General features: G+C 42.5%; 1 protein-coding gene across 3 annotated transcripts in view; it reads left to right on the top strand.

Moving 5' to 3' along the window:
* Sun3 (Sad1 and UNC84 domain containing 3) overlaps positions 1-14,435 on the top strand; it is a 34,731-nt gene that overhangs the window by 7,437 nt on the left and 12,859 nt on the right. Inside the window, exons 1-5 of one of the 3 annotated variants that reach the window (XM_087909181.1) lie at positions 3,113-3,246; positions 3,972-4,033; positions 11,928-12,031; positions 13,480-13,520; positions 14,245-14,416. In XM_087909181.1, the coding sequence (XP_087765307.1) occupies positions 3,221-3,246; positions 3,972-4,033; positions 11,928-12,031; positions 13,480-13,520; positions 14,245-14,416 (405 nt within the window). In that variant the 5' untranslated portion in view covers positions 3,113-3,220. Of the gene's footprint in view, positions 1-3,112; positions 3,247-3,971; positions 4,034-11,927; positions 12,032-13,479; positions 13,521-14,244; positions 14,417-14,435 lie in introns of those variants that run through there. The other 2 variants (XM_048450114.3, XM_085692191.2) reach the window with 2 other exon arrangements.

Raw genomic sequence — 14,435 nt, 5'->3', positions numbered from 1 at the left:
AGCAAGGCATGAGAAACAGAGACTGTCAGCGAGGCTTATGAGCACACAATCCCTGCATGGGTGTGGTGAGGACCTGCTGGCCATTGTGAGGTATTGCAAAGAATGACACCATAGTGAGTCACTGGACTTTTCAAAAGGTGCTCCCTCCCAGTTTGGCTGCTGGACAAGGCGTATCTGTGAAGAAGACAGGCATCCAAAACCATACGCATGGCTTGCGGCTTTCCGTAAAATAGGGATAGGAAAACAGTGCTCACCGTGCTAGAAGCTCTTCGCGACTTGTGGAAGGAAATGCATGAATGACGAAAGCAGAGGAAGGATGGGCAGCCCTTTCAGCATTGTTCTTTTTTTTTTTTTTTGACTAATAAATGTTTATTCATCTATTTTTTTAAAAAAGAAAGAAACAGCTTCTTCAGCCTTCCCATATGCGTTTATACTAGGGGATTCCAGGGATGCTTCCAGGCTTTCATCATTGAATGAGTCCAGGGTTCTCACAGTGAGCAGCTACTGGGTTCTCTGGCTCTTCAGCATTATGGCCTATCACTATGGCTCTTCAACAGTGTTGGACTGTCCAGCCTCCAACTATGCAAGCTGATCTAATGACTCTTGATTACCATCTGTATAGATGCATACGTACACACACAGAACCATGCCCACACTCCCTCAGCACACTATTGGTTCTATTCTTCTACAGAAATCTGACAAAATTTCTCTGTTTTGTTTTGTTTCTTTTCTTCTCTAGTTGGAATACAATATGCATGACTTCCTTTTCCTGTTTTATTTTGTTTGTTTTAATTTTTTGGCAGTTCTAGTAAATGTTTTCTAGATTTTTTTCTTCAATTTAAAAAAAATGATAAATAGAAATGACTTTAAGGGGAAGTGAGAGGACCTGAAGGAGAAGAAAATTTACTTCCCATTTTATTCCTTTTTACATATTTTTAATTATTTTAATAATGTCATGTTTTACTTTTTATTGATTTTTATTGAGTTCTACATTTTTCTCTGCTCCCCTTCCTGCCTCTCCCCTCTCCTTTAACCTTCCCCCAAGGTCCCCATGCTTCCAATTTACTCAGGAGATCTTGTCTTTTTCTACTTCCCATGTAGATTAGATCTATGTAAGTCTCTCTTAGTGTCCTCATTGTTGTCTAGGTTCTCTGAGATTGTGGAAAACTACCTATGAGTGAGTACATGTGATAATTGTGTTTCTGTGTCTGTATTTTGAGTATTACCTCACTCAGAATAATGTTTTCTAGCTCCAGTCATTTTCCTGCAAAATTCAAGCTGTCATTATTTTTTTCTGCTGTGTAGTACTCCATTGTGTAAATGTACCACATTTTCCTTATCCATTCTTTAGTCAAAGGGCATTTATGTTGTTTCCAGGTTCTGGCTATGACAAACAATGCTGCTATGAACATACTTGAGCACATGTCCTTGTGGCACGATTGAGCATCCTCTGGATATATACCCAAAAGTGGTATTACTGGGTCTTGAGGATGGTTGTTTCCTAATTTTCTAGAAATCGCCACACTGACATCCAAAGGAGTTGTACCAGCTTGCATTCCCACCAGCAATGCAGAAGTTACCCCACAACCTCTTACCCCACAACCTCTCCAGCATAAGTTGTCATCAGTGTTTTTGATCTTTGCCATTCTTACAGGTGTAAGATGGAATCTCAGAGTTGTTTTGATTTGCATTTCTCTGCTGACTAAGGATGATTTCCTTAAGTGTCTGAGAGTTATCCTTTCTTTTTTTTTAAGACCCCAGCAGCATTCTGAGTGTCAATGTCCTGCTGTCAGAGCAAGAACCCCGGACATGAACCTGTACATGTCACTTTGCAGAATGATTTCCTACACCTGTCTTTTCTGGTTTTGGAGGTGCCTTCATACCATAGCTCGGTCTGGCCTCCGAGTTACGGCAGTCCTCCTGCCCTAAGTGCTGGAATTATAGACACCCACCAGCAACCCGTACTGCGCTTAACTGTGTATGCTGTACGTCTGTGACCTGTCTATCTGTGAAATAACACGGGTGTTATTTCTGTGTTCCCCTAAAGCTTGCAACCATAGTACTTCCTATGGCACACCAGCCATTTGATGTTGAGTATTAACAGTGGGCCAGGGAAAAGGATTAAGACAGAGGAGTTATGCTTTTTGGAAGAGTGAACCTTGGCAGTGGTAACAAATCAAACAGATGACACGGTTTGTGGTCACAGGGCCTTGTCGAGGATCCGGGATATACCGACCTCGGTGCTGGGCTTTGCACGCTAGGCCAGAGAGACGTTTACTGCACCCGTGGCTGGGAACGAACAGCCTGGGGACTGGTGCACATCCTGTGCTAATATCTGTGCTTCCTCTGGCAAGAAATTTCCCATAAGGAGAGAGAGCCCTGTCTAGTGGGTGAGCCAAATATATTGCCCACCGCCTACGATGGGGGTGGGGCTGAAACCCCATGATAGCCACCATTAATAACTGTGAGAGATCACCTGCACCAAGCACTGCTGGCCATAAGAGAGAAAGGACTGTTTCACAGTGGCCTTGTCAAGAAGAGCAACCTTGAGAATCGCAGTAATGACACGTGCTTGCCTTCAGTGGCAGAATCGCACAGGCTAGTAAAGGGATAGAATCTCACAAGGCACAACCTGGCAGCCAAGCTTTCCAGTTAGGAACAAAACCCTAAGTTTTAGAAAATAGGGTAGTTGGGTAGTTTTCACGTGATTCAGCCTACCGAAGAAATTTAATTAACTCCCACACAACATGCTCTAAAGAGTAAAACTTCTGCCGCCGCATGGTGCCAAAAAACTCTACCTAGGAGAGTGGTCTCCTGGTAACTCCTAGCACTAAGTTAGCCCTGGCTGGAGCTCAGTGTGATGGAAGAGGGGGAGTCAAGCTGCTTAGGTTCCGTATCCAGGCAATTGAAGTTTCTCTTTGTGAGCTGTGGTTCACAGAGCCCAGTTGTCATCACAGCTGCAAGGAGGATTGGTGAGACTCACCGAATACACCCTTTGGTCAACTGCCTTGTAATGTAAGTAGTCTGTTTATCGGCAGCAGAACCTAACATAGAAGGAGTACGTTTTAAAGAGACGAGGGTGTCAACATAAAGACTGCATCATTTCCAGATGAGGTCACCCTCTCTGCCCTTCTTCACAGCCCTGCCTTTCAGTTGATGGGGTCTGGTTGAGAGCTAGCAGATGAGAGGCTGAGAGCCACTTTGTGGAGTGACGTGACATATGGGGACAGGTGTCCCTGGTCTTTTGTAAGTTCTGACGCAGGGTTCTCCTGCTGCATCTACCTGCCAACTACCAGTTACGAATGATCTATCATTGTCTGGTTTTTCTAACTAAGAAGGACCAATTTTCAGCCTGCCAAGCTGGAATACTTTGTCCAGGCACTTCCAGATTCAAGCTCAAATGGCTTTAGCATTCTTTTTTCCTTGAAGGATTTTATTTTTAAAAGGTTGAATTTGGAAATGGGGGTATAACTCGGTGATGAGGTACTCGCCACTCGTAGGAATGGTGAGTTTCCACTGCACACCACAGTGGGACAGTTCAAGACCCAGGGCTAAGAAAGGGCAGAGAGATGGAGCTGCCCACACATGTCCAGTCACAGAAATACAAAACCAGACAGGACAGCTGAGCAGGGACAGAGCTCAGAAGAGACACTTTCGGAGTGGACGCTGTAAACACAGAGGGCTTGTTCATGGATCAGGTAGACTTATCTCTTGGGCCACAGTAAAAAGCCAGAGGCTGGGAAACTAAAAAATGGCATTGACTTTTCTCACAATTCAAAAGCCAAGAAAGCTGAAACTATGGTTTCAAAGGTCACAGAAATTAAATAGCTCACAGAATTCATCTAGAGGAACCAGGAGTGAGACAAACTAAGCTTGTTGACCCGGGTGTTCTGACTAGTGTGAAGTCCAAGTTAAAAGTTAATAGCAATGGCTGACATTGCTAAATTCTTAAAGTTCTTCGTTCTTTGTAGGTTAACTCTGTCATGGAAGATTATCCTAAGTACAATGTTCACATCAACTTTTCTTTTTGTTGGTAAGTCTTAGAGGTGATAATCCTTAAACTGATTCACAAAGTGTGTGGTAACAGAGGGCTCGGTGGGGCGGCTCGTGTTTGGCACATTGGAGGTCACCTGCAGATTCCTCCAGCTTTGTTTCCCCTTCCGTGCCCCATGCTAAAAATAATATAAGTTTCTTAGAAAATTTGTAATAATTAAAAATTTATTTAGTTTAATTTATTTAAAATTAATTTTAAAATAATTTAAAATTATTTCCGTGTAAGGATTAGAGTTTATCTTTCTATTTTTATTTAAAATAGATTTTTGTATATGCTATATTCCGATTATGGTTTCCCCTCCCCCAACTACTCTGGGACCCTCGCTCCTTCCCCTCCCTGCAGAATCCATGCTCTATCTTTCTCTAGAAGGAAACAGGCATGGAAAGAATGACAATAAAATAAAATAAAACAAAACAAAACAGAATAACATAAAACAAATTGAAGAAAAGAGACAAAGAAAAACATGAGAACATATAGATTCAGAGACACACATGTGCATACCACAAAACCAGAGGTCATATTATATACATATGCAAAAGAGCACAAAAATTGCATGGGAGCTGAGGATCCCTAAGATGGGGCCAGTGAGTTGACTCAGGTGGTAAAGGTCCCTGCTGCCAAGCCTGATGATCTGAGTTTGATCTCTGAACTCATACAGTGGAAGGAAAAAATGGACTCCATTCAGTTGTCTTCTGCAAGCTCATATAGATAAATGACAGGTGATATAATGGTGGATAGATGAATGATAGATGATAGATCGATAGGTAGATGGATGGAGCAAAAAGGAAAAAAATTCCCAATATGCTTCCAAAAGAAACATCTGATATTTTACCTGTTCTAAATTTGAATGACTGAGCTTAGAGATTTTTTTTTAATTTTTAAAAACTTTAACCTACATATTAGTTATATATGATAATATGTTTCATCATAGTATTTTAATAAATGCATACAATATTTTTGTTCTATATAACTTGAGGGCCTGCTTGTTGGGGTTTCTGTCCTGCCCAGTTCCCGCAGCCGATAAGCCCCCAAAGAAATTACACAGAGGTCTATATTAATGATAAACTGATTGACACAATAGCTCAGGCTTCTTATTAACTCTTATAACTTACATTAACCCATTATTCTTATCTATGTTAGCCACATGGCTCAGTACCGTTTTTGGCAGGGCAGGTCACACATCTTTCTTCTGGGCAGGACTGCAGAGGAATGGGCTTCCTCCTTCCCAGAATTCTCCTGTTCTCATTGACCCGCCTCTACTTCCTGTCTGGTTGTCTTGCCTATACTTCCTGCCTGGATACTGGCCAATCAGTGTTTATTTAAAACATAATTGACAGAATATAGACAATTCTCCTGCCATGTCCGATAAAAAAACAAAACAAAAAAAAGGAAAATATCCATAGTCCATCTTTTGGGAATGTGGTGTGGTATTTCAGGCTACTTCCTTCTGGTTGGGGGCACTGATAATTTTATGGGGACCTAAAGAAAATTTAGAATTATAATCTAGTCCTAACTGGAATACCATATGAGTCTTGATCATCTCAGGCAGCAGTCTAGAATCTGTTCTAGATGTAGAACTCAGACATCCAGGCCATCTGTTCCTATCGGAGATTTCTCAAGTGATCAAACATGGTTTTCCTTAACTCAGAATGAATCCACAGCCTCTCATTTCCTGTGGAAACAAAGGCAAAATCTCTTTTCCAGAGTAACATACCTTTTAACTTCAATTTTGAAGTCAAGTTATTTTCAAAATATCTATCTTGGATTAATTAGCAGCATTTATAAACAAATATCTTTTAGCAGCTGTTGCTCCTTCCTCACCATTCAAACAATTCAAAGAGAGCATAATAATATACAGTATCCAGATTATCTGTGTATTTTCCATCAAGATGTTGCTTTACTTTAACCTCTATTTCTTTTATTTTTACTTTTACTTTTTGAGACAGGTTCTCTGTATATCTTTGGCTGTCCTGGATCTCCCTCTGTAGAACAGGCTGTCTTTGAACTCAGAGATCCATCTGCCTCTGCTTCCCAAGCTTTGGGATTAAAGATGTGTGCCACCACACTTTGAACTCACAGAGGTCTTCCTGTCTCTGTCTACCAAGTGTTGGGATTAAAGGTGTGTGCCACCACACCTTGAACTCACAGAGGTCTGCCTGTCTTTGTCTCTCAAGTGTTGGGATTAAAGGTGTATATCACCACACCCAACTACTCTCTTTTTTATTTTAAGGACTTTAACCTTTAGCCTGCATATGTTTTTAACACACTGCAAAGCATTTAGAGGTTTTCTTCATCTTTGACTCTCTTTACTGTATCTCTTTCTCTTTCTGACCACATGAGTCTTTAATTTGCTAAGCAATATGGGTAGGATTAAAGCCATGGCTTTGACAGCTGGATCCAGCCCATTTCTCAGCTTTCTGAGATTTCAGGCTCATGGCAGAGGTACTGGCAAGAGTCATGTTTATTGCCACAACTCTTTGGCATTTCAAGGTCCTTGCCAGCAAGCAGGCTCCAACAGTGTGTCCACAAACAATATTCAAATGCTCTCTCTGTAGCCAGACCTCCTGCCTCAAAGAGTCATAGTTTGCATTGGTAGGATGGCCCAGAAAGCCTCTATATTCTGTCTGTTATGTTTTAAATAAATGATGATTGGCCAGTAATCAGGCAGTAAGTATAGGTGGGACAACCAGACAGAAAGTAGAGGTGGGTCAATGAGAACAGGAGAATTCTGGGAAGGAGGAAGCCTATTCCTCCCCAGTCCTGTCCAGACACTGAAGAAGTAAGATGTGACCTTCTCCGCTGAAAAAGGTACTGAGTCATGCGACTAACGTATACTAGAATAATGGGCTAATATAAGTTATAAGAGCTAATATGAAGCCTGAGCTAATGGGCCAATCAGTTTATAACTTATATAGACCTCTGTGTGATTTTCTTTGGGGCTTACCAGCTGTGGGAACTGGGCAGAACAGAAACCCCAACAAGCAGGCCATCATGTTACAGTTCTACATATCTTAAAATTTAATTACTTCTGAGAATTTTATAAATATATAGTGAAATATGACCATATCTTTCTCCCATGTCCCCTCTCTAGCTCTCTCATGCCTCATCCCCAACTTGGTTTTTGAAAACCACTAAGTCCAGTCAGTGCTGCCCATATGCAAATAGCTGTGGGCCCATCCTACTTCAGGGTTATGGGAAATCATAACCAGTCCTACTTCCTCAAAACAGAATGAATTTCCCTCCTCCAGCAACCAGTAGCAACTCAGGAAGGGGTGGAGCCTGTACCCCATCTATGCCAGAGTTTGGTTGGCTTGATCTTGTGTAGGTCTTGTACAGGTAGTCACAACTGCTGTGGGTTAATGGCTGCATTGTCATGTCATGTCTGGAAGCCAGCGTGTCACAGCACTCCTCTCCATCCTTCCCATCCTCCAGCTCTTACATTCTTTCTACCTTCTCTTCTTCGACTTTCCCTGAGTCTTTGTGGCAGTAAGAGTTACACAGATATGACATTTAGGGCTCAGTTCTTTGATCAGTTAACCATCTCTCCATTGATGGCTCTTAACTACACATCGAAACTTCTCTGACCACGGTTGAGAGCAGCCCAGGTCTTTGGGTGTAAGCATAAAAAACATTTAGGAGGCATTTGGACAGCATGACTATTTGGTAAGATGGCAATAACACCTTCTACCTAGAGCCCATGATCTCCCCAGTCATGGGCTTTTGATCAAGATAGATGTATAAAGGGTGTGAAATTCCCTTCTATGGAGCAGGCCTCCAGTCCTGCGAGAAAGTGGCTAGTTACTCCATAGCTGTCATGCCACTGTTGCTCCAGTAGACATATCTTGCCTGGCAGATCAAAATTGCATGATCTCAACATTCCCCTCAAGAATATGCTTCCAATGACCTAACCACCTATGGAGTCACACCTCTTCAACCTTCTAGTACTACCAAGTTGAAGACCAAGCCTTTGACACATTAGCCTTTGGGGTATACTTATATAATTATGACAATCTTTTAAGATACACATTGAAGTCTTTGTAAAGGCTATAAACTGCTCCTTTGTAGTTCCAACTTTTAGCCGGCCAACTTACCAACACATGTGCTGGCTCAAATGTAAACACCTTTGCCCACAAATCTCAGGAGAATTAAACTGACCACTGTTGTTTTTGTTCTCTACTGAGTTGAAGTGGTAATTCAGTACTATTGGGTGGAGTGGGTTGGGCAAGCCCTTCCTCAATCAAAGTACTCATGTAATCAGGTTCCTAAAGGAAACCCTTTTTATACCAAGCCGGTAGCTTCCTGTTCTTTCTCTCCTCCAAATGTCTGCATCCTGCCTCTTAGCTCAAATAGATGAAAAAAAATGGCAATTTTCTTGTATGTTTGCTTTCATTAATCCTGTTTGAAGGGCCATCCTTGTTGTAGAGTGTATCACTACTTTGTACATTTCTGTGGCTCAACAATATTGCATTGTGGGCATATATACCACATTTTTAAATCCATTTGCCCATTGATGGATATTTGGCCTATTTATGTCTTTTGGGTCTTAGGGATAGTACAGCTATGAACATGTGCACGTGTGTTTGTTTGGACGTTTATTTCAGATTCTTTTAAAGCAAACAGCTAGTAGTGGAGATGCCAGGAAAGAAATCGTGATAATCTTTCATGCTGGGTACCTCACTGCCCATTCCTACCAGCAATGTGGGGGTTCTACCTTTCTCTATGCTATGTAAATCTTCCTTGCCATTTTCCTGTTTAATTAGAGTCATGTTGGTAGCTATAAAGTGGTCAATGTGGCATTGATATGCATTTTCATAGATATTAATTTTCATGAGTTTATAGACAGTGAGCAGGCATTATCTGGAGACTTCTCTGTCTTTTGTCCATTTCTTACTGTATTTTTCCATCTCAGATGTTTGACTTTAAAGTGCTTTCTTTCATTGTGCACAATGTTTTTTCATTTTTTTACTTTATCTTTTGGTTCATAAATGTTTATAATTTTGATGGCTTTTTATCAAGAAATCCATTGCAAAATTCCAACAGTGAAGATTTGCTGTTTTCTTCTGCGTGGATTCTTTTAGCAATTACATTCATGTTGTTGGCCCATTTATGGTCACGTGGTGCAGAGTACAATTCCAAATTCATTTTCTTGCACCTGAGTATCTATCTAGTTGGCTCAGCACCATTTGCTGAAGAGATAATTCTCCCATAGGATATTCTTAATAGTCTTGGCATCCTGACAAAAGTTCAGTTGACCATGGATGCATGTCTAAGTCTTTCCCATTGGCCCAGAAGCCTATTGTGCCGGTGGCAGGGATTGTTTCAAATCTGTAAATAGATTTGGGAAATATTGCCAATTTAATAGCAATAAATGGTCAAATTACTGAACATAGATTTATGGATTGTCTTTCTATTCACATAGTTCTTTCATTGCTTTTAGCATTGTGTGTGTGTTGTTGTTACTGTTGTTGTTGTTGCTTTCCAGTTCTGGGGATCAAACCCAGAGCCATACACATGTTAAGCAAGCATCTACCACTGAGATACACCTCTGGGCCCATGGAGTCAAGAAGAGGTCTTTCTATCAGCTGGAGTGGGAGACGGTTGTAATCAGCCATGTGCATGCTGGGAGTCAAACCCGGATTCTCTGGAAAAGCAGCAAGAACTCTTGACTCCTGAATCATTGCTCTAGGCCTTGACTTGGAATTCTTGATCCTCCTGCCTCAGTCTCCAAAGTGTTAGGATTGCTTGCAGGTGCCACCACTTTTGACTTGGAGAGTCTAACCATTTACATTTAAATTAATCACCGACAAGAAAAGATTTTCTTTAGCCATTTTCCTGGTTTTTTTTCCCCTACGTCTTATATTTTTTGGTTGCTTCTAATTTCTTCTGTTGTGACCCCGTTTGTGTTGAATTGGTTGTAATGTACTTTTTTGAGACTCTTCTCACACAGGTTAAATATTGTCTTAGTGGTTACCATGGGAATGACAGCAGTCAGAACTAACAACAAAATGATTTGATAGCAAATGAGCTTGTAAATCATGCACATACTCAGGTGCCCATTAACATGGATTTATCATTATGTTTCATTTGTTTGTCTTTTAAATCATTTGAGAAATTAAACCTGAGTTGCCATCTATTATAGTTTGAATATAAAATGTTTCTCACAGGCTCGTGTTTGAATACTTAGTCTCCAGCAGGCAGGGCTGTTATTAAACCTTTGACATATGGAGCTAGCAGATATAGAGTTCCGGGGGTAGGCCTGAGGCTTATCACTTGGTCCTGCTTTGGGTGCAAGATTTCTTCTCGCTGATCTACCAGGATGGGAGCAAGTCATGCCACAAGCTCCTAGCCTCATGTGTGGTGTCCCGGTAGTGATCACACCGTCCTCACTGTGGTAGACCATTAGCATCTAAAACTGAGCCGAAATAAATGTCTCCTCCTGTAAGTTACTGCTGTTGGATATTCTGCCTCAGTGGTGAGAAAAGGAACTAACACACAGACCCATGTTCTTATAATGCTGGCTTTTATTAACTGTTAGCCAGTAATTATACAGCTGTTCGCTGTTATTATAATGCTGGCTTGTATTAGCTGTTAGTCAGTTCAGTAGCATCTTCGTATAGCACTGGGTCCATGGGACGTCCTTTCACTTGACCCAAAAGACAGCAAGAGATCCCCAGGGTTTGTTTGAGCACTCCTCCCCCTCCCCTCTCCCTCTTTATTTGCTAAGAGTTCTAGTTTTGCTGAATACAAATGTCGCCAGCACCATAAATACACTGACTGTCCTGTACGCACTTTAAACACATCATCCCACTATAGATTTGTGGCATGTATAGTTTCTAATGAGAAATCAAATGATAATCCCGCCAAGAATTCTATCCACGGCAAAGCATTCCTTTCTTGCTGTTTCCAAGTTCTCTGTGCCTTTGTCTTTGGACAGTTTGACTGTGTGCTTTGTTGTGGGGAATCTTGAAGTCTGTTCTACTTGGCATCTGTTGGGTTTCTTGGATGAACAGATTTGTTTTCATCTCTTTGAAAACTGTTGAGCGTCGTTCCGTCGGGTATTCCTTCTCTCTCCTTTGGCCTCTTCCTCTCTCTGAATAGAATGTATAATTGGCACAGTGTGCATCCCAGTGAAGTCCCTCAGGCCTCCCTGGCTCTGCTCACCCTCTTTTATCTTTCCAATCAAGCTGTAGGATTCCTTCAAGTAAACGGATGTTGTTTTGCTTCTCAGACCTAGTGGCGACCAGTCTCAGATTCCAGAACAGTTGCTCCTCTCTCTCTCTCTCTCTGCTATGATAAGTTTTGTGAGGGCACCCAAGAATCTGTTCTAGTTTCCTTGTCCTTCCCAACCTTGTGTGTGTATGTACGCAGGTGTGCTGTTTGATGTATACATATATGTGCATGTGTGCGCAGGTGCACATGCCCCTGTGTGACTGTGCAAAAGCCAAAGGTTGGTGTCAGGTGTTTTCCTCTATGTTGATCCACCTTAATTTTTGTGACAAGATTTCTCACTGAACCTAGAATTCCAGATGCTCAGCTGTCTCTGATAGTAGCACCTCTGCAGGCTAGGGATTATGAGCACGCATGACCACATCAGCTGCCAGGGATCCAAACCCAGGTCCTCATGCTTGTGCAGCATGCACTCTGTCCACAGATCCATTGCTTCAGCTTCCTCTTTCTCTGTAGTGCTGTGGTCCACCCATGTAAGACCAGCGCTCTCCTGCCGATGCCGAGCCGCATCCCTAGACTTTACATTCCGAATTTCTAAGACCACTCTCTCCTTCCCGCTCACAGAAATGTTTATTAATACATGTAAGGTGTTTTATAAGTGTTTCTAGATAAGTTCTTTAATGAAGAGTTTGCCTTTTCTTTGAAGGACTTCAAAATCATCCACGGTTTAAAGAAAACAAGTTTTCTCAAAAACCCAGACAGATATCTAGACTAATTGAAGAATATGGCTCCCGGCTCTATAATTACCAGGTGATGTTTCATTAAATTCTTGTTGCATGTCACTCATTTAGAACTGAGTAGGCTACAAGCAGAGTCCAACTTGATTATATTTTCTTGGTTTTGGGAGAACAGCCAATAGCAACCTTTGAGCAAGTGGGGGTTCTTCTAAGCGGTTTTATGGCTCAGAAATCTCCCCAACTCTCCATATCTTTTGACCCCTGCAAACTCCCTAGCGGAAGCTCCAGGAGAAGGAGGAAGACAAATGATACCATATGACTAGCCTTCCTCCCTCCCCAGCCAGGACAGTGCTCTTCTTTGCCTAGAAGCTCCTGAGATCTCAATGAGATCTTCCTATCCACTCTATACTCCATTACCATCTCCTAACTTTCTTGACTCCTCCAGTTTGCCTCTTTTCTCCTTCCTTCCCTCCCTCCTTTTCTCCCTCCCTCCGTCCTTCCCTCTATCCCTCCCTCCCTCCCCCCATCTTTCTTTCTTCTTCCTCCTTGTTGTTTTTTTTATTTTGTTTTGTGAAAATCTGATTTCTCTGTATAGGCTCGGCTGTCCTGGAACTCTCTCTGTAAACCAGGCTGTCCTTGTACTCAGAGATCCGCCTGCCTATGCCTCCTGTGTGCTGGGATTAAAGCTGTGCACCATCACCACCACCCCCGCCTAGTATGCTTTCTATTGCTGTGGTTAACACCATGACCAAAAACAACAAGGAGAAGAAAGGATTTATTTGGCCTGCACTTCCACATCACAGTTCATCATTGAGGGAATCAGGGCAGGAACTCAGGACAGAAACCTGGCCGAAGAAACTGAGGCAGAGGTCATGGAGGAATGCTGCTTATTGGCTTGCTCCCCATGGCTTGCTCAGTTTGCTTTCTTAAACAGCCTAGAACCTCCTGTCCAGGGTAGGCACCATCCACAGTGGGCTAGACCTGTCCACATCAATCATTAATCGAGAAAATACCCACTGCTTGCCTGTAGGACAATTTTACTGAGCTATTTTCTCAGTGGAGGTTTCCCTTTCCCAACTTGTTTTAAGTTGTCCAAAACCTAACCAGCACACCAACTTTGGTCCTGGATGAAAGGTCAGCCACATGAAACCCCACAGACAGACTTTTCCTGGGATAGCCTCTACAGTTCGAGGTCTTTACATTCTTGGTCCAGACCCTAAGCCATCCTCAGGAAAACAGATGTGCATCCAAAGTGGGCAGTGGTGCTTCACCTCCAGAACCAGCAAACAAGGCTGCCGTCCTGGAGTTCACTTTCAATGTCCCTTTCTATTGGATGTGTGAGTGTGAGTAAGGCCACCTTCCCAAACACGGTCACGATGGAATACATGGCAGGCCAAAGAAGACATACATGAAATGTGCTCTTATGTCCCGTGGTTTTTTCAAGGGTGCGAGTGTGATTTCAGAAGAAAGACAACTGAGTGAAGAGGCAAAGTTAAGAATTGTTTTTCTCCTTTGTTTCAGGCTAGACTTCGAATCCCTAAGGAGCAACTAGAACTATTAAAGTGAGTGGGGCTTTGTACGGGCCAGTCTCTGCTGTGACTCCAAACATGGAAATACTGGGGTTTTGTTTTTGGAAATGTATAAAACTGAAATAATTTTCCTATATCAGACCTTATACGTCATGCCAGTCAAGGGTACTTTTACTGGCCATTGTTTCTTACCACAAAAAGGCAAACTTGTCTAAAATACTATTTTCAGCTGAGCCTAGCATGGTCCTATAAGTCCCGTACTCAGAAGGCTGAAGCAGCAAGATCCTGCTTTTGAAGCTACAGCTGGCAAGCCTGTCTCAAATAAAAGTGAATCAATGAATGGGGAAATGAATATAAATGGTAGACGTTGTGTGATCTCCAGGCTACAGCTTCAAAAGATTTCCAGCTACTGCACGTGGAGTGCAGGACACCCCAACTTGACAGGGGTGACATCGGGGCCTAGCAGTCACCTGTATGAAGTTACTTGACTGAGGACAACGGGGGTTGCTTACCTCCTGCCTGTTCAATGTAGAAAAAGCCACGCAAGGATGCCCTCTGACTCTGGTCTTCTGAGAGGCCACCTTGCTTTTCACACACACTGAAATGTCATGAGCAAAGGCACCTCCCAGCCTTCGCCTCCTTGTAGAATCCTTCTTCCTCCCCTTACGTTGACTCCTTTGCCCGTTGTTGGCCCTGAAGCTGTGGGCGGGAGCTTCACTGTTTTCCCGCTCTCACCTTGTGGTTTTTCTGCATCCAGGAAGGAAAGTCAGACTTTGGAGAACAATTTTCGTGAAATCCTGATTTTAACGGAACAAATAGATGTTCTGAAGGCATTACTTAGAGACATGAAGGACGGCATACACAATCACAGCTGGCCTGCCCACCAAGAGGCTGTGCAGGATCAGGCCACCGCTGAGGTTCTCGATGATGTAAGGCTGTCTGGGGCAT

This window comes from Myodes glareolus, chromosome 8 (assembly GCF_982192425.1).
Source record: "Myodes glareolus chromosome 8, mMyoGla1.1, whole genome shotgun sequence".
NCBI lineage: Eukaryota > Metazoa > Chordata > Mammalia > Rodentia > Cricetidae > Myodes > Myodes glareolus.
Note: the sequence above shows the minus strand (reverse complement) of the source record. Positions and strands in the feature narration are given on the sequence as shown.